Source organism: Camelus dromedarius, chromosome 9 (assembly GCF_036321535.1).
Source record: "Camelus dromedarius isolate mCamDro1 chromosome 9, mCamDro1.pat, whole genome shotgun sequence".
NCBI lineage: Eukaryota > Metazoa > Chordata > Mammalia > Artiodactyla > Camelidae > Camelus > Camelus dromedarius.
The window spans coordinates 2657948-2683246 of record NC_087444.1 but is presented as its reverse complement, the minus strand read 5'-3'; the positions used below and the strand labels follow the sequence as shown (position 1 = coordinate 2683246).

At 42.3% G+C, this 25299-nt stretch overlaps 1 protein-coding gene across 6 annotated transcripts in view; it reads left to right on the top strand.

The window, feature by feature from the left end:
* DIPK1A (divergent protein kinase domain 1A) overlaps positions 1–25299 on the top strand; it is a 94009-nt gene that overhangs the window by 58244 nt on the left and 10466 nt on the right. For 5 of the 6 annotated variants that reach the window (XM_031457606.2, XM_064488720.1, XM_064488718.1 and 2 more), the window contains one exon: positions 7019–7153. The exons of the other annotated variant lie outside the window; for it this stretch is intronic. In XM_031457606.2, coding sequence (XP_031313466.2) covers positions 7019–7153 — 135 coding nt within the window. The remainder of the gene's footprint in view (positions 1–7018; positions 7154–25299) is intronic. 6 annotated transcript variants of the gene reach the window in all.

The window sequence follows — 25299 nt, the reverse complement described above, 5'->3', positions numbered from 1 at the left end:
AGGAGCCTGACTCCCCTGAGCATCCTGCTCTGATGAAGTCCAGCTCGCTGCCACCTGCGGTGGCTCCCGCCATTCCCGCCGAGGGGCCGGACACGTGAGGGAAACTGCCACCCGTGTGTCCAGCCCAGTCTGTCCTTCGTCACAGGCCTTCAGCCCTAATCACGAATGCAGCAAAAACTTGAGAGAACTGACCAGCTGAGTCCAATCAGCTCAAAACCATGAGAGACGTAAGTGATTTTTGTAAGCCACTGAGTTTGGGGATGGTTGGTTGTACAACAATAGAAAGCCGGGACACTTAGCTTTCTCAACCCCTGTCTCTCTCCACTGGGCTGGTGGAGAACCCCACGACTGAGTTCTCTGCTGCTGGAAATGCTAACGCTCCTTGTATGTATGTGCTGATGGCGGCCCACGTGCTCTGGGACGTGCTGGCTGTCCACTTATTCGTGGAAAGCCTTCTGTGTGCCTTCTTTTTAAATCCAGGCATGGCTTTGCTCTGCTTTCTTGGCCGTACGGGTCTCTTAAACCCGTGCCTGGCCTGTGGTCTCTAATGCAGCAGCAAAGCGAAGGGGTATAGCCTTCAGCCTTTACTGGAAAAAGCCGTCTCTTCGTGGGCTGAGAACTAAGTTGCGCCCACCCCCGGGCGGCTCTGTGATAGCCCCTGTTCAAGGCCTGTGGACTTCCTGCCTCCGTCTAATCATTCTCACATCGCATTGCCCCTCCCTCTGAGTCCAGGATTTCCAGGGACACTGGACGAAACACATGAGACCCACAAAGTGTCTAGCAGGGAGCCAGGCACAGAGCGCACCTCCGTGCCGCGTGTTCTTTTTTCCCAACAGAGCTTGCAGAGCAATGTATACATTAAAAATTTATGTATTTGATTGTGTCTAAGACAAAGTAAATTTTTTATTTATAATAATCAGACAGTGGAATATTCTGCAGCAAAGAAAATGAGCAAACGATGGCTACATGCATCAAAGGAAGATGCAAGTCACGACAGGACAGAGGATGTGTGCTGCTAGTTCGGCGAGGCTCCAGAGCGGTGGGCACCAGACTGTACTTCAGGCGTGGAAATCAGCGGTTACGCTGCACAGGAAAGCACCTATATGATTGTCATAGAAATTGGGAGCATGTTAGTTCGCCCTTTATTGGAGAGGGTCACATGGGGGTCAGTGAAGGCACTAGAAAAATTGTTTCCTAACCCAAGTGGTAGTTACATGGGTATTTACTTTCTAATTATAATTAACTTACGCTTATGTATGTTAAATAGCTCTATATGAATGATATATTTCCCGGTAAAAAAAAAGTATTTAAAAAGCAATCAGGGAACTTCTAGATCCTAGAGGTATATTTTAAAATAGATCCTGTAAGCAACCATATACAAATATCCAGTTTTTTTCTGATTAAAAAAGTAACTCATATTCATTATAGAAAATCTATACAATAAAGAGAAAAGTAAAGGTCACCCATAATCCTACCACTTCTGACATTTTGAGAAAACAACCCTTGACATTTTGGTTTATTTCCTCACAGTTTCTACAGTCTGTTGGTGACTTTTTCTCTTTCTTCTTTAAAGCAAAATAGGGAACATACCATACATGTTGTTTTGAAAGCTGAATTTTTTCACTTACCGTATCATGAGCATTTTCCCATACTTCGACACTTCTTTGAAATAGCAATTTACTATTGGAAGTACCCGCAGGCTTCAGGATCACCCCATGCAATTAATTCCCCGGGAAAAAATGTTCTGCAGTTTTTATCCTGTCAGCCCCTCAGCATAAGAAATATGAACGAGCATTCAGACAAAGTGTGAAAGTGATCTGCTCCTTATTAAAATTTTACTTCCAGAGTTCTCATAAAACCAAAACAGAGAATATACTTATGCAGAGAAGACCTTTAGAATTTAGATCTGAGGCCAACGAGGATTCTTCCTATGAAAGTGAAAATTCAGCTCTCGGATGAAGATGCTAAACCTCTGATCAATAGACCAATAACGCCCTTTGACGAGGATCCTTCTGTAAACTTCTGTTATCAAAAAGCATTTTCATCCTCAGGACAAGCTGGGGAGCATAGATATTTTTAGAACCTTTTCACTATTTTTAACTTACAGAAACTCAAGACTTTCCTTGTTTGAAATGAGATGAAAGTTCTTTTTTTATGTTTCTTTGATTGAGTATCATAGTTGTCTCTTGATGTTTGTGAAAATTAGCACCAGGATAGTTTAGACTTGGCACACTGAGACATTCTTCTTACTGATTTTCCCATAGCCCTCAGACTGGCAGCAAGATACCCTTTAACAAAGGAACAGAAAATCCATTCCAAATAAAGTTTATCTGCACGAGTTAGGGTGTGCTGTAAATATTTACCTTATTCAATGGTTTCTTGATATTTCTGGTTTTTTACAGCTAGCATATTTTTCAACAGTATTATTACTATAAATATCTAGAATTTATTACAAGGGTAAAATTTATACTGGGGGATATGTGTCACTTTTAACATTAGTTTTTTCAGCCTGATTACTCCTAAATATTTAGCAATAAAAGTTAGCTAGTTACAATGTTGTCAGTGTAACTAGCATTAAGGAAAAAAGTATTTTTGAAGTTTATTTCAGAGTAAATGGTAATTGAAAAACTTGAACAAAAAGATATTGTACACACACAACTTATATAGTGTTATAAACCAGTATTACCTCAAAAAAAGGCAAACACATGTCTCTCAGCTTTTTCTATAAAATAATGAATGATGAAATCATTGTATGAGTTTTTGCAAGTGATAACCTTATAAAGTCATCTGAGTGTTCAAGTCCATTAAATATGTTGAGTAAGATATAATAGATATTTTTCTTCCCTACTTCTCAAAATTAAGAACATCCATGTAAGGGAGTATTTGGGGGTAAAGCAAATGGGACTTTGTGCTTTACATGTTTATAAAAGTTGCTGAATATAGAAAAATAGAGAAGGAATATAGAAGTAGTATTATATGGCTAAAGTTTGATATGTTGCCTCTTTGTGCCTATTTTTAAAACTTAACGTAAAATTATTTGGAAAAGATCCTAGGTTTTCAGATTTGTCTTGAAATAAAGTTATCACAATGAGATCAAACAATATAAAAGATGAAAAAGTATCACTACCCGTTACAGTGGTAGTTGGTAGAGAAACTTTGTTTCATTATTTACGCATTTTCCACCTCCAGTGATTTTTCCTCGTTTATGATAAGTTGCTGGAAGTCACTTCGTCCTGAGGAATCACTTCCAGCTGTTATCTCCAGACAGATGCTCTGTTTCTCTAATCGGTAGTAGCTCACGCCTTAAAAACTAATTTAGAATGAAACGATGATGTCGTACAAGTTTGATTCTTTCAACACCGCCGTTTTTGTTTTCATTTTATTGTGTGTCCGTAATACAAGGCGCCTCAGCCGTAGCATTCTTGACACTTGGGGCAGCTAATTCTTCATTACGAGGGGCTCTCCTTTGTGCTAAAGCGTGTTTGGCAGCGTCTCCGGCCTCTGCCCGCGGGGCTCCGGGAGCGCCACCCGCGGTGAAGCGGGATTTCCTGCCCTTAGCAGGTGTCCCCACCTGGGCAAGTTGGCTGTGGCTGAGAATCACTGCCATGGTGTAACTACTAAATTCTCATACTTTCCAGGAGTAATTTGGAATAAAGCAGTGTACCACCAGTAGCTAGGCATAAAATCAGCAAAACAGACAAGCTGCTGGGTAGTATTTTGGATTGTTCAGCATAAATAAGAAGGGCAGGAACAATAACTACATTTCTTAATCAAAGTCTAGATTGTCTAGGTAATTGGTACAGAACAGACCGCTGGCACTTAGTGAGTGCCACACAGGGAAATGAAGTTAGTCCATGGCTACAGATGCCATTTACGGCTGCTTCTCTTCAATCTTTATTTTAAAATGTGAAGGAGCAGGCTCTGCAGAGATTAAAGGACACATGAAGGTCCTTGTACTATTTTGTGTTACTCCCAAATCACAGTAAGTTTCGTGGCATGCTGGAGTAAAAATGTGTTCCATTCCTTTTGTCATTATGTCTACAACAGGTGATGCCCGGTGCCCTGCTGGGAGCATCGTTAATCCAACTTCCTCTCCTAAATTTTTGGCATTCTGTATCATGAGGAGCTCTCCGCGGGCAAGCCAGTTCACGGAGTGTTTTTCAGTTGAAACATATGCCAGAGAAAAATTTTAATGTAACTCTTTGAGAGGAAAGCAAAATGATTTCAAATTTTATTAAATTGGATATACAGGAGGGAAAATATACAAAAATCTGAGCTCTCAACATCTGTTAAGCTCAACATGCATTTGAAAGTAGAAATGATCGGTGGAGAGTCCAAAGGGGAGTGGACATCACCACACTTCTTGAGGTGGGTGCCAAGAGGGCAAGACAGGACCAAATCCTGAGCGCTGGGAGAGAGCCCGCCGCCAGGTCTGTGTGGTGTCCTGGACTCCGTGACTTCTACCTGCTGCAGAGAAAGGCAAAAAAAAAAGGCAAAACGAAAATAGTTTAAGGTCTTCCTTGATTGTTTTACTAAATGAATTGAGATTCATCTTGTTTTAAAACCCCATCTCGAAAAAGTCATATAAAATGTTAACAAGAGATTGGACTTCTAAAAGTAACATCCTGCTATGCTGTGGTTGTTCACGGAGTCCTGTCACTCTGTTAAGGAGACTTGCATAGTGGATTTATAATTTGTTCGTCCCTGTAACTGGAGATGTTCTGAAAGTTCCCAAGGCACGTAAAGGACAATAAACAGCTGCCGAGTGAATGGGAAGGGGCTATCTTAGTATGGAAGTATGCCTTGTCGTACAATATAATTTTCTTTAAACAGTGGTGAGAAACATACACAAAAGAAGGCATGTAACCGTCACCCTGCTTGAACAGTTACTAACTCGTGGCCAGTGTTGTTTAAATCATACCCCACCTACTTTTTTCTCTTCTATATTATTTTGAAGTCAATTCCAGATACCATTTAATTCATAAATATTTCAATGTCTATCTCTAAAAGATTAAGTCTGTTTTCTTTAAACATTACATTATACCTGAAAATTTTTAAATAATTCCTTACTAACATCAGGCATCCTGTCAGTCTTCAAGTTTTGAATTGTCTCATACATGTAATTTTTTTTTTTTACAGTTTCCATGTCACTCATGACTCAGAAAAGATCCACAGACTGTGATTATTTGATATACAGTATTTCTTATGTAGTTTTGATCTTCGGTTTTCCCACCTTCTCCGTATTTTCTCCCTTGTAATTTCTTTGCTGAAGAACTGGCGTGTTTGCGTCACAGCGTTTCCCACAGCCTCGAGTTTGCTGACTGTCTCCCAACCGTGTCACTTGCTTGAGTGTCATCTGTATTCTTCTGTCTCCTGTATTTCCTGAGAACCGGTAGTTAGAGCTGAAGGCGTAATCAGATTCAGATTCAGTTTTCTTTCTGGCAAGCCCAGAAAGGTGGTGGGCAGATGATAATGACGGCGTTGCTGGCTTCTGTTCAGGGCCCTGCACATGGGCTTTGCTGACATCCGTGGAGTGTTTTCTATGTGCCGAGGCGTGTGCTTTCTGTCATTTAATCATATTTAAGTTTTGTGATTCGAGTACGTATCAATTTCTGTCTGATGACCAGACCTCTCATTAGGGCCAAGTAATCCTAAATGTCTTTCAGACAAACCCCTTGGTACCCTACTGTCATCCCTGTGATTTAACTTGGAATTCCGTCTGAATTTTCTTTTTACTGGATTCATTTAGAGCTATATTAAAATCACTTGCATGAAGGGCATATTTTATATTTTAATAATAAAGCTCAAAACCCTACCATTTACCTTTGAGTTTGTTGTACTCCAGCTTTTTGGTCCTGGGAGTCACCATCTGCTAAGCTCACAAAGACAGGTGTCTAACTCGCAGATGAGGCCCGTGGAGTCAGTATTCCCCGAGCCTCATTTCCCCCGCACCCATTACCTCCTGCAGGGGCACTTACGTCTCTTTGGTCTCCTGCCTCCTCCCTGTGCTCCATGCTCACGGAGCCCTGCTGCTGCCCAGTGTGAGAAACTGGCTCGTGGTTGTAGAAGCAAAACTAGCTTTTCTTTGTTTGCTTACATGTCTTTCATTTATTTTGCTCAGTTCTCTCCCGTAGTCCTAAATTCTATTGTTCATAAAACCAGACCATTGGAGTTCCAGGCTCAAAAAATAAATGTCAGATTATCTTGACCAGCTGACACTTTTGAAGATTAAACTGTTTGATACATGGTTGATGCAGAAAAAGCACCAACGGACACAGGGTGCAACGAGACACCAGAGCACCAGGAGCAAAGCATTGCAGAGAGGATCCCTGGTGCGGCTTCACAAGCTGACGTGCGAGGAATAATTTATTCTGGATATATCTTAACCCTCCTTTAGTGCTTGTAATATTCTCCTCGAGCTTCCAGAATATCTATTAGGTGAAGCATTTGGTTGGTTGAATAGAAGGGGCATAAAGCCTGGGAGAAAACAAGCGGGAAACAGAAACGGACTTGAAGTTTGATGTCTTCCTCCAGTCGTCCCTCCCTGCGAGACATTGCACAGAAGGAGCCAAGTTTCCTGTTCTCACTTCTTTAAAAGACAATCGTTTGTATCATGCTTGTTCGTAAAGAACTTAAGATTCTTGTTTGAAACAGTCTTCTGGAAGCTCGCAGTACGCAGGGACCGTGTCTCTGTTACCTGATCCTCCTGGGCGCCCAGCGTGGCGCGTGCACGTGCGCGCGCTCAGTAAGCAGCTTCTGATGCTGGTGGTGCTTGAAAGGTTATACATTTTAAAGGGTATTTTGTTCCCTTTTCCTTGGCAAGACCAAGGAGCTTCCTTTTCTAAGACCAGTGCTGTTTGGACTCAGTGAAAGTACACTTTGTTCCAGGAGAATTGCCATATGAAAGCCTAGAATATATATTGAGTTCTCCCAAGAAGGGGGGAAAGATCACGTTCTGGGACAGTGAGTGCTGACTTGGTGCAGAGTGAATGATCGTCATGTGCTCCTTTGCTTGCAGGCTCGCTTCTCATATGTGCGGATGAAATATCTTTTCTTTTCCTGGTTGGTGGTTTTTGTTGGAAGCTGGATTATATATGTACAATACTCTACATACACAGAACTATGCAGAGGAAAGGACTGTAAGAAAATAATAGTAAGTATTTTTCTATTTTCTAGTGTAAGGAAAAACATATTAATAACACGGATTTGCTGCTTAAATACTTAATAATAACTACTTTCCAAAAGTCAAAAGTTGGGGGGAGAGTAATTGCTCAGTGGTAGAGTGCTTGCTTAGTATGCATGAGGTCCTGGGTTCAATCCCCAGAACCTCCATTAAAAAAAAAAAAGTAAAAGTTAATTTGCCTTCGAGTTGTGCTGAACGCTTTGTTAGCATTTTGATATGACCGACTTAGCAGCACTGTTCCCACTTTGAAAAATCCAATATTCAGAAATCTAAATGTATGATACAGACGAGTGTGAGACTGTCCTCGTTACAAAGAAGGATTTTTGTTTCTCAAATGTGCTTGATGTTTAATCAGAGGGATTTTTAAGTATATAGAGTATGAAAGTGTTATAGCAGGCAGCCTTTCCGTAACACATCGTGAATGAATGGAGTCATTCTCAAATACCACAAATTTATCTAAAAATCACATAAATGTGTTTGCCATTTGATTTCTATCCTGATTATTGGATACAGCTTAGGAAAACTGCTCCGTCAGTCTGAGGTTTCTAGTAGTAATTATTGCTTGCATCGCACTTACGTTTTACATGTTTTAGGATAAGTAAATTTAACTCCTTGTTTTCCACTAATGTCTTCTATATAAGTAATACAAAATATTTCATCAAAAAATTATGTTTTTGATATGATAACTGCTGGGATCCAAGTATTACAACTTGTTAAGGATTCTGTCATTGCTGAGTGGTCGCGCTTCACCCCGGCCAGTGGTGCCAGGTGTGTGCATTTAGCAGGGAAGAAGGTATCCTGACCCTAGGAACTTAGAGTCTAGCAGAGAAGAAAAATGAATAATTACAGTGAGGTAAGATAAATATTATAATAGCAAGTGTTGTAGGAACATAAGACAGGGAGACCGGATGCGTTCCAAAGTTCTAAGAGAGTGAAAATCAGTTTAACTCCAGGCACTCTATCAGTCAGGATGAAAAAAAAAACCATTATTCCCAGGAGCACCGCAACCTCTTCACTGGGCCGGGGAGAAATTGCTAATATAAGAGGCAAGGGTTATCTCCCCCCTCCCAAAATAAATAAAATAAAATAAAATAAAATAAAAAGAAGGAAATTAATCACAAAGAAGAGCCACAAATCAAGGTTGCAAGATGTCAACCCTGTGTTCGTTCCAGCTGGCCATTCCAGATCCTTGAGGAGTTTTTAATACGAGGAACCTCAGAGGCCAGGCCCTGTGCTGGGTACTTTACACGGTCATTAATACTTAAAATCGTACTATGAAAGCCCACCAAAGCCCGTTTACAAATAAAGAAGTAGGATGAACAGAGAGAATTTGCCTGTGATGGTGGAGCCGGAACTTGATCCTAATTCTGTCTCTAACAAAGCTCACCCTCTTCTGCTCTCCTGTGTCAGGAGACACTGACACAGGAAGGTACAGTTTAACAAAGCCAGCAGACACACCCACAAAGCTCTCTGCTCATCTTCGGCAGAGAAGGAAGAAGCAGGGCTTACACAGTCAACTGTAACAACGTACAAGTCACCAAAACTATTTGAAATGTTTATTTCCTTTTTTCTAGGTTACCTTTCTCAAACTGTGCCTTTGGGCACAGTCAAAGGTATTGCATTAAACAAAGATCCGTAGCTGAATTTACTGGGGACTTCGCCAGCTCTTTCAGACACTAATGTGCAGTCTGCATCTCCAGAGAAAGCAAATGCACCTGATTAGGGGGAAAAACAAATCCGTCCCACCGCAGTCCTCCCAGGAAGGCCTGCTCACGTCCCCTGATTATGCTAGAAACTCTGCTCTAAGAGATGAAGCCGAAGTGAAATAGACATGGTTTCATCTTTTTAAAATATAACAACTTTCAAAATATAAGGCCCGTGTTGGTACATATTCTGTTATGAGTGAAATAGTGTTTAAGTGCCTCATTATTTTTCCTTTAAGTTCACTTTGGTAAGAAATGGAAGCTGAACATAGTCCTAACACAGCTTAATGATTATCTTTGTAAAGCCTGAAAAGAATGAAAAAGTTTTCTGAGCCTAAAATATATCTTTTTCCTAAGAATGGCTTTTTTTTTTTTTAAAGTTGTAGTTCCTTTGCATTTGGGAATTATGTTCTTAAAACTTACCAAAACTGGTAGCACTAAGGCCGGTAGTACTGAGACAGGACTGGTTGCGTAGTGTTGTGTGATTAGGATGAAAAGCAGGCAGGGAAGTATCTTTACAGTGTATGTTACAGCGTCAAAGAGCTAACAAGACGGTGAGGGTCTGGAATCTGGGAGACGATGAGACTTGAGAGAGGTGACCCTCAATTTTGTGGCTGTTGCCTGGAGGTGTATGATCTGAAGTACAGTCTTACGGGGCCAGGAAGATAAAAATCTAGTTTCCATGGAGAGTGGGACCTTGGTACATCATGCTTTAGGCTGAGAGCCCAAAGGGCTGAACCCCAAGAGTGAAGGGCAGCTAAAGGGCCCTCAGACAGCTGAGCCGACTTCTGTGGCCTCTTTGATGCTGAGGGATTCGCTGATGCTGGCCTGAGCAGGGGTCTGAGAGCCGGGACTGTGTGCTGGGAGGAGGCTGCTGCCGGGGACAAGAAGCCAGCAAGCTGTTATGGACAACTAAGGGAGCCTCGAGCATCCAGCTAGTTACCCTGCTGGGATCCTTGCCAAATCCCGGGGCTTTACAGAATGGGAGGCTAAAAATCTCACTGGAAAGCCTTTGAAAAGCAGACATTTTGGCAGTTTCACAAAATGCAGACTAGAGGTATGAACCTGCCAGAGAGGGAAACCCCGATGAATTCCCAGGCTTGTAGTTAAAAATCCTGGAGGGCTATGCTCTTGGAATGGAGATGAGCCAAAAATAGCTTCAGTTTCACCAGCGGTGCAGCCCAGCCTTCACTCCGCACAGCTCCTGACTGAGCTCCAGTGATGAGCTGCCACTGTCTGCCGACTCGAGGGGAGCGAAGCCCTCTCTGGAGGCACTGTGTGGGAGAGCACAGGGCTCGCCAAAAGACAGGACGGCGTGACCAGAAACCAAGCGATACACATGGACAATAGAAGCAGATTCACAGACGGCCCAGGGATTGGTGTCACCCAAAAAGGAGATTAAAATGACTATATTCATGTTCAAGTAAATAGGAAAAAAGGTAGAGAAAATGAAACAATGGGTAGCTTCAGCAGAGAACTGAAAAGTATTCGAGAGAATCGGGAAGGCAGTATGGGAGATCCTTCAAAGTTAAATGTAGAATCACCGTGTGATTCTGTACCTAATAGAAAAGAAGTGAAAGTAGGGACTCAGACAGTGGCTTGCGCACCAGCGTTCACAGCAGCGCTGCTCATAGTGGCCCAGAGCGCGGAAACACTCCGATGTCTGTTCACAGCTGAGCGCGGACGCCAAGTGTGGCGCATACATGCAGCGGAGTAGTGCTCGCCTTTTGGAAAGAATGCGGTTTTGATGCACGGTGCCATGTGGAAGAACCTCGAAAACACCATGCTAATTGAAATAAGAAGCAAAAGGACACATTTTGTATGATTCTACGTATATGAGGCACCTAGAACAATAATTACATATAAAATGGGGAAAGGGTAAAGCAAGTTAAAAATTTAGAACCCTTGTCCTGTTGCAGAGTAGGGGAGAAGTATTGCTCAGCTAACCTTCGGCTTTGCTAATTCACGCATATTGTTACTCCTAGAGTTGCCTCTGGAGTAGAAGAAGAGTGTACTATTTCCAAACTAACATAGCAAAAATGGAATAATGAAAGAATACTCAGTCCTGAGGAGGGCAAGAAAGCAGAGGACAAGAAACATAACAGGCAGGGGAAGGGGTAGGCACATCATAAGACGACACAGGTCACAAACTGAGGTCCCCGGGAAGCAGGCTCAGAGGCTGAGGTTTGCCTGAGGGAAGTTTATGGGGGCAGCTCCTGGGAGTGAGGCTGCAGGACAGACCAGAAGGAGAAGGTTAAACGGCTGCAGTGGCAACAGGCCTCACCATAGGCCTCGTGGACTCTACAGGGAACCGCTGGGATGGTCTTGAAAAGCCCCAGGCTTTCCTACCCCCTCACGGATCAGCCATTGGATACAGTTTTCCACCCTCCCCGACCCTCCTTCACGGAGATGTGACCTTGGGCAAGGATGCCTTCAGCTGAGGGCGAGGCCCAGAGAGTTCAGGTGAGAGCTGCTGGCTTCCTGTACGCTCAGCAGCCTAGGGAGCGCGTGGTCCAGTTCTGGAGGAGGTATGGTGGCTTATCATGGCGCTGACTGTAGTGTATTTAAACCCAGGTGTATTGGTAGTTACATTAACTGTAAAGGGACCAAATGCTTCAGTTAAAAGAAAAAAGATTGTCAAACTGTATTAAAATTAAAAACACAACTATATGATGTTTACAGGAGACACATCTAAATACCACACAATGTCACTCAAATGTGGAATCTAAAAAAAAAGAAAAAGAAAAGGACACTATGAACTCATCTACAAAACAGAAACAGACTCGCAGACGTCATAAACAATCTTATGGTTACTGGGGAAAGAGGGTGGGAAGGGAGAAATTTGGGAGTTTGAGATTTGCAAATGTTAGCTACTATGTAAGAACAGATTTTAAAAAACAGAAAATAGAAGAGACACATCTAAAATATAAAGATGCAGGTAGGTTAAAAATAAAAGAATAGGAAAACATTCGTGTAAGTATGCTAATTCTAAGACAAGGAGGATGTTTAGAGGAAAAACCATGGCTATATATATTGATGCAAGTTTATACCACGTGAACTATATACCTCTTCTTAAAGGCTGAATCAGCCCTCACTGGCTTGAAATATAACACCTTTTACATTTGCTTCTCCCAGGTTGCAGTTTTGCAGTAGCCGCCTGAGTAATTGTCTGGCCTTTTTTGTAAATTATGTCAATATCCACTCCTGCTTGTTCTGGTCCTAGTAATTCCTGTCTTGAAATGTGGAGTCTCAAGTAATTGTCTCTCTCCCTCTGTATTACTGTGTAGAATGTTCTCTTAAGTGGAGTGAACTGAACCAGAGCATATAATAAGACGGCTGATTTTCAATCTGGGATATAAAAATATAAACCTGCATTATCTCAAACCACACTTAGCAAAAACATGCTTGCCAAAGGATCACAGTGTCCTGTGTATAACCGTGAACAGGTTTCCTTCAAAATCCTCCATCAGCTTCATCTTAATGAACTGAGGGAGATTATAAAGAGACACGGCAGATCCAAAAGTCTCCCCACAAATACTGTTTACTGAAGTTTATCAGTAAGTGAGGGTCCTTTTCTTCTCTTTGAAAGTTGGCAGTTTAGCTTTTAACTTCTCTCTAGTTTTTTTTTCTATTTTTAATCATTTAATATTTATTTTCAAGGTAATTACTATCACATAGCAGTCGTAGAAAAAGTGTCATCCATTTTAGAAGCGATACCAGTCAGCAGACACTTCGTGAACACCTGCTGTGTGTCAGTCGTTGCTCTGGGTGCTGGAGATGCAGTGTAAGCAGAGTCCGTGTCGTAAGGGGCTTACATCCCTGTAGTGGAACACGAATAATAAAAACAGAACCAAGTAAGTGGCTTCAGGGACTGAGAAGTGTGGCGAGAAAGGATGTAACAGTCCTATTTGGTAGAGAAGGGCAGGGGCATCCTGTCTGAACCAGGGTGGTTGGGACAGGCTTCCCTGAGAAGGGGGCGTTTTGACTTGAAACCTGGGTAGAACAGTAGGGAAAGGCTTCGTAGGGAGAGAACTTCTGCAGGGCCTTACAGAATAGGAAGAATTTGGAAAGACAGTGAGAAGAATCTTTCCTTTTCTAATTACAAACCAGGCTCACCTTAGCACTTTTATCCCAAAGAGCGAGAAGCTGACTAACATCAGATCGGAGGGTTCCTGGGACCGCATGGGGGGCTAGGCCTTTTGTCTGCCTGTAAATTAATATATTTTCCTCTTTTTATAGTAAATTTAAAAAGCAAACGTAGAATGTTGAACGTATCAGATATGTATTTCATGTGCATTATGTGCTGTGAGTGAGTCTCACTCAGTAGTCAAGCACATTTCTTATCAACACTGGAAATCACTATAGAATTTTATTAGTATTACTGCCCTGAGATATTTTTCTGTAACTAATGGATAAATTTTGTTAAAGATGTTAAAAGTTAATGGGATTCTTAACTTCTGTAGGCTTCTAGGAAGCTAGGAACCCTAACTGAGATTTATTTTGCACATTGTACATTGACTTGCAATTGAATTCAAGTGTCTTTTTTTCAGTTTTTGATAAAAGTATGAAACTTTCCACTGTCGTAGCCATTGTTTAGAGTTTGATTTTAGTGAAATGCATAATAGGCTTTTAAAAAATTATTTTACATTTTTTTGGTGGGGGAGGTAATTAGGTTTATTTCTTCATTTTTAGAGGAAGTATGGGAGATTGAACCCAGGTTCTCATGCATGCTAAGCATGCTCTCTACCACTTGAGCTACACCCTCCCCCATCGTAATAGTCTTTTAAAACTCCTAGAAGGGACATGGAACGGGGTGCTGCGCCCTGGGAAGCCCAGGTTAACTTGTGGAAGCTGCGGGAAATGAGAGCTGTGTTCTGCTCTCCTTTGTTGAAAGGCAGCTCTTCCTGAAACCAAGGGCAACAGTAACTAACCCTAATTAGATGTGCTTGGAAGGATCTGTTTTTTCCAGTTGTGCTTTTTCCTTCATTCCACCAGGCTAATTATAATATGTCGTAAAATTCATCGTGCCTTTTGATCATGCAATCACTGATTCACTCATCATTTCAGCAAAATCCTGTTTTGTGCCTAACCATAAAGAAATTTTGCACAGGTTGAGTCTGTAGTTTGCTGAGTTCTTTAAAAACTAGAGAGAAAAAGAGTGGTGGAGGAGGGAAATTTTCCCTCTAGACATTTTTCAGGACAGCATTGTTAATTTGAAATTTCTGTTGTGTGCCTCCGCGTGCGAGCGTTCTGAGGTAGTAATGAGGAATCACTCCTTGCGCATTCTGGTGAGCCTTTGTGACAATGAGCACATGCTTTAAAATGGAAGCGTTAAAAGATGAAAGAACCTCTAAATTTTATTACAGTCTCTCTTAAGATTTTATTTCTAGAGATAATGGTTTGTTGCTTAAAACAACTAGCTTAACATAGACTAAATTTAAGATATGTAGAACCATGTTTTCGATTAGATAGCAGTGTATAACGAATGGTTTCATTTAGCTTTCATCTGCGCAGGATCAATTATTTGACTCTAGAGGTTTATTTTGTGCTGTTATCCTATATTTTAAAAATATATGGGGCCAATTCACTTGGAACATACCATTTTTAAAGTGCAACCTTAATTTTTTCCTTCTAAGGAAAGTATGGTCTTCCTTTATGCCGACTTGAGTTAGGTTACCAAGCTTGTCTTTGCAAAGTTACAGAAAAATATTTACTGAAGAAATGCATTCCAGGTCATAACAGACATAAGCCCTGTTCTAAGGCTAATCTTACTGGTTAAGTTATCGTAGCGTTTCCAGTGGCCTTCACCTCTGTGCTGCACGGTCTCATGTCACGATGCTGAGACAGGTGACAGCACTGTTATCGTAAGCATCATTCCTGAGAAGCAGGGAGGAGACTCGGGGTTGAAGCCAGCTCAGAAGAAACAAGCCAGCGATAAAGCACCACGTGATTTAGTTACGTGCTTCCTAGCGCTGTGCTGGAACCCGGAGTTACAGAGATAAGGCACGGTCCCGCCCTGAAGATGCTTGCAGAGCAGTAGAGGGCGTGAAAAAATAAACAAGAAGTACATAAGTGAGACTGAGAGTGAGGTTGCTAGATTTAGCTCAGTTAAACTTGAGTTTAAAATAATGAATTTTCTTAGTGTAGAGATGTCCCAAATATTACCAGTAAACAACTAATAATTTTTTAGTATATGTCCCATGCGATATATTTTTTTACTGGGCAGTCCTAACTGAGAAGGTTCCAGAAGACTTTCAGGAAGAAGTTGTATCTGGGCTGAATTTTGAAGAATTGAGCATTGCGGGCAGGAGGAGGCACGTGCAAGGCTACAAAGATGTGAACGAACGCTACACCTGGGGACAGCATGGCTAGAGCAGAGAGGGTGAGGGGCAGTTTACAGAGGTCAAGTCTGCAGAGTTCGAATGAGAAGACTGTGTGCCCATGTTGTGTTAAGGAGTTTGCCTTTTATCCTCAGGGCAGTGGAGAATCAATAGAAGTTTTTAAACAGGGAAGTGAGTGATCAGATTTATGTTTCAGACAAATCTCACCATTGTAGTGGAGGGTGGATTGGATAGGAGACTCACACACAGGGAGACCAGCTTTATGGTTGTGGCAATAAGCCAGGCACGAAGCAGTGAGCACTTAAACCATGGCATTGGCAGTGGGAATGGAGGGGAAGAAATAGCTTCAAAGGATATTAAGGAAGTAATGTGACCTGCAGCACATGGTGAGCAGTTGAATGTGGGAGGGTGAGGAGGAAGCAGGCAGTTGGGACATCTCACTGTTCCCTCCCTGGGCTACCTAAGTGGATGTGGCACCTTTTGATGAGGTGGGAAATAAACGAGAATGACCCTTGGGGCAGAGGAAGGCAGGAGGTGCTGAGCTCAGTTTGGGGAAGGTTGAGTGTGAAGCACTTCTAAGTTATCCAAGTGGAGACAAGAGATGCCTGGGAAGCACCTGGGTATTTAACTCTGGAGAAGGACCTGAGCAAGGAGAGCGGTCGCTAGAGCCCGGGGGATAAATGTCACCCATGACTGTGTACCGAGAACCCAAGGCAAGTAGCACAAAACCCCGGGAAACAACTCTATTTATGATTATGAGAAAGGAAGCGAATTCCACACACACAAAACCCTCAGCAAGTGGCCAGAGAAGTAGGAGGAAAAGATGGGGAGAGAAGCCAGTAAGAGTGGTCACCAAGGATGAATGCTGAAGAGACGTCAAACAGCGTAAGCACTGAAACTGCAATTCAAAGTTCATTGTCAAAACTGGTGCGTATTTTCAGTGTTAATAGCGTCCAAAGTCAAAACATGTTGGGTTAAGTTTGGACAAGAGGAAATGAGTGTTGACAGCGGGTGTAGACTATTTCTAGAAACTGTGCGGGGGAATCTGTTGGGTTGGGTTGGTTTGGGTTTTAATTTTTTTTTAATTGTGATAAAATCCACATAACATTTACCCTCTTAACCATGTTCGTTTTTTACTTTGTTATTACCTTTCCCCCACTTAATTGAGGTGTAATTGACAAATAAAATTGTAAAACATTTAAAGTACACACACGTTTACACTGAAAGGGTTACTCCCTAAAGTTAATTAACACAGCCGTTCATTACCCAACATGCTTACCTTCTTCTGGTGAGAACAGCTAAGCTCTGCTCTCAGCAAGTCTCAGTTATGCAGTGCAGTGTTAGCAACCATGGTCACCAAGTCGTGCATCAGATCCTAGACTTCGCTTGTCTTAACTGAAAGTTCGGACCCTTTGCTGTCCTCTCCTTCTTTCCCCCACCTTCCAGGCCCTGGCAACCACTTTTCTACTCTTAGAAACTACAGTTTCTGTGACCAGTTTTTTTTCAGATTCCACTTATGAGTGATACCACACAGTGCTCTTCTTTCTGTGTCTGGCTTATTTCGGTTTGCATAGTGTCCTCCACATTCATCCGCGCTGTGGCATGTGACAGGCTGAGGAACGTTTCATTGTGTCTACATTCCACATTTTCTGTATCCATCCATCTGTCCACAGACACTGAGGTGCTTCCATAACCTGTGCTGTTGTGAATAACGCTACCATGAGCGCGGAAGCACAGCTGCCTCTTGGAGATAATGATTTCCCTTCCTTTGGATATGTACGCGGACGTGAGGTTGCTGGATTGCATAGTAGTTCTATTTTTAATTCCTTGAGGAACTGCCACACTAATTTCCACTGTGCATCTTAACCATTTTTAAGCGTACAATTCAGTGGTGTTAGGTATATTCACATTGTTTTGCAGCCAGTCTCCAGAGCTTTTTCATCTTGCACAACTGAAACTCTGCACCCTTTGAACCACAACTTCCCATTTTCCCTCCCACAAGCCACCAGCAACCACCATTCTGCCTTCTGTTTCTATGCGTGTTACAACTTTAAAGACTTCATAGTGGAATCACACTGTACGGTAACCCTTGAACAACATGGGTCTGAACTGCGTGGGTCAACTTATGGTAGATTTTTTTCACTGAATATGTGCTGCGGTATTCATGATCCACAGCTGAGTGAACCCGCTGGTGCAGAACCATGGCTACAGAGGCTGCCTGTAAGGTTATGTGCAGATTCTCTGCCGGGGGAGGGGGGCACCCCAGCTTGTTCAGGGGTCAGCTGTATTTGTCTTCTGTGACTGGCTTGTTTCACTTAGCGTAGTACCCCCGAAGGTTCATGCACATTGTAGCGTGTGTCAGCATTTCCTTCCTTTTTAAGGATGAATAATATTCCATTGTGTGTATATACCACATTTTGTTTATCCTTTCATCCATCCACTCTTGGCTTGCTTCCACCTTTTGGCTGGGAAATTGTTTTAAATGGACTTAATCCAGCTTGGTCATTCTTACTTCCTTAGATTCTATTTTAAAAGATAATGGTAGCCATAGAAAATGTTGGATATGGTTGAGTGTTAACTACATCCATACAACCTCATTACTAGGTTATAATGCAAATTGTTTTTACTATACATATAGGCATTTATTGAGCACATAATTATTTAAAAGCAGTCACAAAACACTTCATATAATCAGCCTGTAAATTCATTAAAGCTCTAACTCTGGCCTTTTAAGTGCTCTGTCAGCTTGCAGGAAAGGTTTCCGAGGCAGAGTCCTGTTACCCTGATAATTAGCATCAGGCAAGTAGAAATTCTGAACCAGTGATTCTCAAAATGTGGTCTCATTGACCAACAGGATTAGTTATCACCTGGAAAGTTGCTACAACTGCACATTTTCAGCCCCTCCTAAAACCTAATGATTCAGAAACTCTGAGAGTGGGGTCCAGCTGTCTGTTCTAGCAAGACCTCTGGGAGAGCTGAAGCCATGCCTCTGCTGCAGAACCCCTGGCCCTGGGGGCCCCCAGGTCCGGGTACCTCTCAGGGAGGGAGGCTGTGGCTTCAGCTCGTTCTTTGTCAAAGAGCAGGGAGCAGCTCATATTTTAGCCAGTCCACATCCCTTAAATATCTTTAATTTCACCAGTGAGAGTTCATTTCTCACTTCATCCTGCCAGTTAGCCTCAGAGTTCACCAGTAAAATCCTAGTTTGCTGATTAACAAAATCTCAGGAGTGGATCCGTCTTGATCAAGACAGGGGTACTAGACGCACTCAAGGCGCTGCCTCTGCAGCGGGAGCTGCCTGACCCCCTGATGGACAGCGCTCTGAGCGCCTGTGCGCTGCTGGCTGGGGCGTTAGAGGCACCTGCGCTGTGAACAGGCACAGATGTCACACTGTGTGTCCCAAAGTTTTACAGTAAATTACAGACATTGTAACAGAAGGGAAGGGAAGAGTGGAGAGGGTTCGGGGAGGGGGGTGGTGCACGTGTGTGTGTGTGTGTAACAGACTGATGAGCACCGTTAATGGCCGAGAGAAAGAAGTCAGGAGAGCAGAATGAGAGGTTGAAGGTACAGTGACACTGCAGAGAATGGTGAAGTTGACCTAAAATAGCTGACGTGGGGAGTGGTCGATGGTGCTGACTGGAGACCGCAAATTTTCAGGAATTAAGAACCCAATTATGGTGCTTTTTCCTAAGAAAAAGAAGTTGATAAGATTGTCTGAAATACATTTTTAGAACATGGCTCTTAGAAAATTATTTAAAACCTAGTACATCTGTTCATTGTTATCGCCAGAATTATTACCGGGACGAAATGATATCGCATGAAGTTGTTTCTTCACGAATGTTTTGTAAACCTGAGCTGAAGATGCCATCTTCTGGCGGTGCGAGGGGTGCGCAGGCAGGGGGTGCGCAGGCAGGGGGCATGCGCAGAGAGGCACAATAATAAACCCCTGGCGCTTTCTACCGGGTGTCCTAACGTAATGTTGAGGGTTCTTTACGGTCTCTGTGTCTTCTTAGTCAGAAGATCAGATTCTGACAGTGATTATAGTCTGTGTGTATGGCCTTTCCTGAAAACAAGACAAAACAAAAAACACAACAGTATGTGGCCAGCCATTCTTTTCGTAGAAGCATGTGGGAAATTTGCCTTTGGTTTGGGATGGAAGCCACAAGTTGAAAAGCCTGTTCTTTGTGACTGCCTCTTTGATGCCGGCTTGGCTTAGGGCCTTTGCTCAAAACAAGAATCTGATTCTTGCAGCTGAATGCCAGACTTGTCTTCAGTGTCACAGTTTACTAATAAGACACTGGTTTGTGGTTTTTTTTTTTTAATGTTTTAAATATTATGGAAAAGCGTTAATTTTATCTTCAATGAGGTTTTAAAATCAAAATCTCTATGTTCTTTATGGCAGTTATTTAATAACCATTTATCGGACACTGACATCCCAAGCTCTGCCCTGTGTGCTGGGGGGGATTCAGGGTGACTGTGGTGACATCGGTGCCTTCAGATCGTCTGACTGCACTAGGGAAGAGAGTGCAAACATAAATGGCGTTAGATTTGGGAATACTAGGAGAGAAGGGAAGAGAATATGGGCTCAGGAAGGGTAACACAGCCTCTGGATTATTCACTGGCACATGGGTGTCGTGGAAGGGGCCGCGTTGCAGCCTTGACCTGGGGCAGAGCTGCAGGTGGAGTGCGCCTCAGGGCGCGGGAGCCCGAGATCAGGGCAGCTGGAGCGGGTTAGCCCTGGTCCGGGAGTTGTCCATGGTAGAGCGCCCTGTTTCTGAATAAAGACCCATAATATACTTCATTCATTCACCCATCCAGGAGGTGCTTTTTATATGCATGCAATTATATGCAAAGTCCCCAGGGAACAAATATAAAAGTCCTGGCGCTACTGTGAGTTGCTTGTGCAAAGGGAACAAGTGTGATGTGTGACGAGAGCCCCTGAGCAGGAGCACCGGGGCCGGGCCTCCGGCTCCACCGCTGCCCAGCCTGCTCCGCGTGTAGGTCTCCCCGACAGGCCGGCCTGGGGCTTCTGCCTCAGTGGCTGCAAGCTCGGCTCTGGAGGCCGACTCTCTGGGTTCGGATTCCAGCGCCACCACTGACCTGCTCTGCAGGTTCCTTAGCCTCCTCATGCCTCAGTTTCTTTAGCAATAAAATGGAAATAATGATTAGATCTCTTTCACAGGGAGGTTGTAAGGATTAAAGAGATACACATGAAAAGCCCCCGGAACAGTGCTGGCTCACAGAGAGCAACACGGCAGACACCTGTGTGCTGCCGTCTGCGCAACAAACCATAACCTTTTGCCACATTTGCTGTATTTTTAAAAAGGGAAAACCTAGACAGTGCACTTGAAGCTCTCCTTCTCCTTCCCGGGCCCTGTCCCCCTCCCCAGCGGTAGCCACCATCTTGACTTTGGTGTGAGTCCTTGCCGTCGTGTTGTCGGATTTTCACTAAGTGTGTGTAGGTACATGAACAATCTATGGTATTGCTTTGCGTGTTTCTAAACTCTAATGATACTCAACTGCACATATCAGTCTGCACCTTTTCCCACTTGATACTATGTTTTCAGCATTTTTCTACGTTGATACGCGTAGGCTGAGTGCTTTCGTTTTAATTACTGCGTAGTATTTATTGTATGAGTGTACCGCGCTTTATTCAGCCGTTCTGTTGATGGACATTTATGCAGTTACTAACTTCCACTCTTACAAACAGCACTCCACCCTGATGGCACCTTTTTGGAGGGGGAAAGTAATTAGACTTATTTATTTACTGTTAGAGGAGGGACTGGGGATTGAACCCAGGACCTCGTGCGTGCTAAGCGTGCGCTCTGCCACTGAGCTGTACCCTCCCCAACGAAGGCACCTTGAAGCCCTCCTAGACTGACTGCACCTTGACCTGATTTTTTGGAGGGAAAGATTTTTCATTACTGATTCCATTTTTTTTTAATGTTTGTTAGTCTTGTTCAGATTTTCTATTTCTTCCTGCATCATGTTTTATTATTTATGTTTCTTAGAAAAGTTGCTAAGTTTCAGATGCATCGCCACAAGTTTTATTTGTGCCTCCTCCTTCTCATGATCGTCTTGCTGTAGGTCTGTCTCTGCTGTTGAAGTTTCCAGAGACACGGCTCACGTGTCGCTGACCTTCTCTCCATGAATTTCTGCGGGTTTTTTCCTACTTCTTTTGGGGTTTATTCCCTTATTGTTAGTATTGGGATTTTTTAAAGCACCTTTAGTTGAGTGCTTACCATTTATCTCAGTCTTTTATTTTTTCATCACTGCATTTAAAGCTGTAAATCTCCCTCTAAGCGTTCTTTCTTGGCATCCCACACGTTTCCATATGTGTGCCTTTGTTGTTGTTCAGTTCTGAATAGTCTGCATTTCCACTCTGATTTCTCCTTTAACTCAAATTATTTAGGGCTCTCCTTTTTAATTTCCATGCTTGTCTGTGTCTTTTTTACATTATTTTTATTGTTGATTTCTTACTTATTTGCTGTCAGCAAATTGGTCTATGTGATCTAAACCCTTGGAAACACTAAGCTGTATCTGCGGGAGGTCTCACTCCTGAGTGAGCTCTAAGAACGCCCCCACCTTTGCCTCAGTGAAGAAACCTGCCAGTGACATGGCTGCCGTCTGCTGCCGAGCAGAGATACTAGATGGTTCTGCATTCCCTAGAGCTCCCCAGAAGCTCACCTGGGGAAGGAAGGCCCACTTTCTTCTGCTCCTTCTGTGAAGGTGAAACCTAATATTCTTGGTTACAGCCAGGTCCAAAGGAGAAGGCAGGTATTGCCGAGGGCTCCCCCAGGAACTTCTGCTCGGACAGCGGAAGGGCAGCAGCTCCCGGGGTTGGTACTTAACTCAGGGACAGGACCCGCAGTCTCCATCAGAGCTGTCCTTACCCTCCCTGCAGACGGTGGCTGGTGTCGGCAGGGAGCCCTGTGCTGGCCTCTGCAAGCCCTGAGTGATTATCAGAGCCCACTGTGTTTTGGCTGTTTCCTTGGGATCATGAAAAATTCAAGAACCCAAAATGAAGGGCTCAAGAAGTTACCCTCAGCCCCTACCCCACACAAGGGGAAACCAGTGTTGTTGGCCCTCTGATAGGTTGCATGATCCCAAGAGCAGAGGTGACGAGATGGATCTGTGGGCAGCGTAACGTCATCAGGCTCAGGGAACCAGACAGATGGGACGTTCTGGGAAAGAGCAAACGCAAGGTGATTGCAGAAACCAGAAAACAGCGGCAGACCTACAGCAGCCAATGGGAGATGAACATCAAAGGAATTCTCTCAGTTGCAGGAATGTAGACATAGCCTTTTATTTTTATTTTATACTAGTTAGTTCCTTCTGTCTGATATATATTTTTTAATTTTATTATTTTTATTTCCCAGATGCTTAAAATTCCAATTTAGACTTTCTCTTTGACCCAAGAATTAAAAGAACATTAAAAAATTTCTAGGTAGATTTTTTTTGTTAATCTCAAGTTTTATTGTATGGTGATTGGGGAACACAGTTTCTGCTATGTCTCCTTAGGGGGATGTATAAAGCTTTTGGTCTAATTTTGTAAATGTTCTGTGGGCATTTGAAAAGTCTATTCTCTGTCCTCGGGGCAGTTAGATTTCCCTTATTAGTTAGATTATTTAGTTCTTCTGTATCTTTTCTGTAAACTTCATCTGTCACGGACTAAGAAAAGTGAATTAGGGTCTCCTACATCTGATGCCGTTGTGTTTATTTCTTTTTCTATTTCTTTAGGTTTCGCTTAATGAATTTTAATGCTACTGTTTTTCTTTATAGAAATTCATGACTGTAATATTGTAACATCTTTATTGTGGATGGGTGTTTTAATATTATAAAGAGCTCTTTTTTTTGCCTTATTTAATGGGTTCCCCTCCCTGCAAATTCAGTCTCAGCTGGTATAAGACTGTGACTTAACTTTTTTTCTGCTTGTATTTGGCTCTTATTTTCAACTTTTTTTTTGACAGTTTTCTGAGAATATTTTTCTTACAATAGATGAGCTTATTCCATTAACATTTATTGACACAACTTAGTTCTGTATCACATTTTATGACCTACTTTTGTTTTTAAGGATTCATTTGGTTTGTATCTTTCTCTAGAGCACGTTTATTTCTTTAATTTGTTTTACATTTGTTCCTTTTGATAATTCAGAATGGTTTGCATTCTGATTTCCACTCTCCTCATAGTTAGCCTTATACAAGAACTTTTAAAAATATACTTTATCCTCTATTTCTCTAAACCACACCTATGTATTCCTACCACAAGCAATGACAAAATTATTATACTTCCATTCACCCCATCTCGTTCACTCTACCTAACTTTAATATATTATTATTTCTTCAAGTGATCATTTGTAATTTTGAATATACTTATATCTCTGTTATTTGACTTATAAGATGTAAATACTGTCTTTTGACTTTGAACATTAAAGGTAAGGAATAAAGACCCTTTTGCCACCCCTCATCCTCTTACATTTCCCCTTCTTGGGTTTTGTTAATTTTATTACTTTTACTGGCATAGTTTATAATATTAACATTCTGAACAATCAGTAGTGATGGAGAGGACGCGCCCTGGAACCAGACTGCCTAGGTTGGAGTCTTGGCATCATCGTTTTGCAGCTTCAACAAGTTGCTCAGTAGTATTTCTGTTCCCTTATTTTCACCACGGATGTAACAACAGGTCTCCCTCACAGGGCTGTTGTCGTGATAATAAAAATATAGCCCTGGAACCGTGCCTGACACACAGTAAACATCTAGTAGCTACCGGATGCTGTGTAAACAATCATTATGAAATTGATTCCCGGAGCCCTTTTTCTCCCAGTCCTACATTTCAGCTGGTTTCTGTGCTCACCTTCACTGTTCATCTCTTGGTCACCTAAAATTAACTCATTCTCTAATGATTCTGCAAGAAATGCAAGAAATGGGAATTCTGTCTTCTGATCCTAACACATTCAAAAATATGTGATGCCTTGTACTTGAAAGAACGGTTGGCTGTGTAAAATAGCCATTGTTGTAAATACATGTAAACGGCATATATGTAAATAGCAAATGTGTACATGTGTAAATATACATGCAGACATATAAACAGTAAATATATGTAAATGTAAATAGCTATTATTGAGCACTGTTAAAACCACAGGTGATCTATACCTATTTTTTCATTATACCACGTAGTAACGCCATCAATCCAGTACTGTTACCATCCCCTTTTGCAGATGAGAAGATTAGGACACAGGCAGGTCACACTTCCTTCCTCAGGCTTTGCTGTCGCTGCCTCACTGTTCCTGACCTTTGTGGCTGCGGAGAAATCTGCAGCCAGTCTGATTTATTTCACCTTAAAGGTGTCTTGATCTTTCTGCCTGGATGTTCAAAGGATTATTTATTTTTGAAGTTGGGTAAAATTCAATGGGATATGTCGCAAGGGTCATTCTATGTCAGTTTCCTTGGGACATTGTGTATCCTTTCAATCTGTAGATTAAAGTCTTCTTTCACTTATGTGAAGAAGACTTAAGTTCCCTCTTGATTATTTGTTCTTTTCTACATGTTCTGTTCTCCCTCGTGTGGACATGATGGATATCCTTTGTCCTCTGTCTATGATTTTACCTCACATTCTTTTTCGTTCTTTTCAGATTTCCATTTCATTTTCCTCAGCCTGGCTCTCATGAGTCTTACTGTGCTATTATCTTTGTCTAACCTCCATTCCCCCCCTTTTTGTAATGTGGCTTTATTTTCTAGGGTTTTTTTCGTTTTCTTCCTTCCTGAGTTCTGCTAGCTTACTTTACACTTCTTTCTTTTGTCTCATCATTATGTCTTCTGCTCTGAGGCCTTGTTTTAAGCTGTCTCATTAAGTCCTTTGAATTCATAGCAATATTTTCTGGAAATTTTCTTTATTTGCCATGTCCTTTTCCTGTTCCTTTCCTCCTTTTCCTTATAAATTTGCTGTATAGATCTCACCCTTGTTTTATTTTGGTTTTTACTCATTACTGAATGAAAGTAGTTCTTCAACCAGCTATTTGCAGGAAACAGCCTGGGCAGTGAAACAAGCAAGTAATGAAATTTCTGTGGCCCAGAGT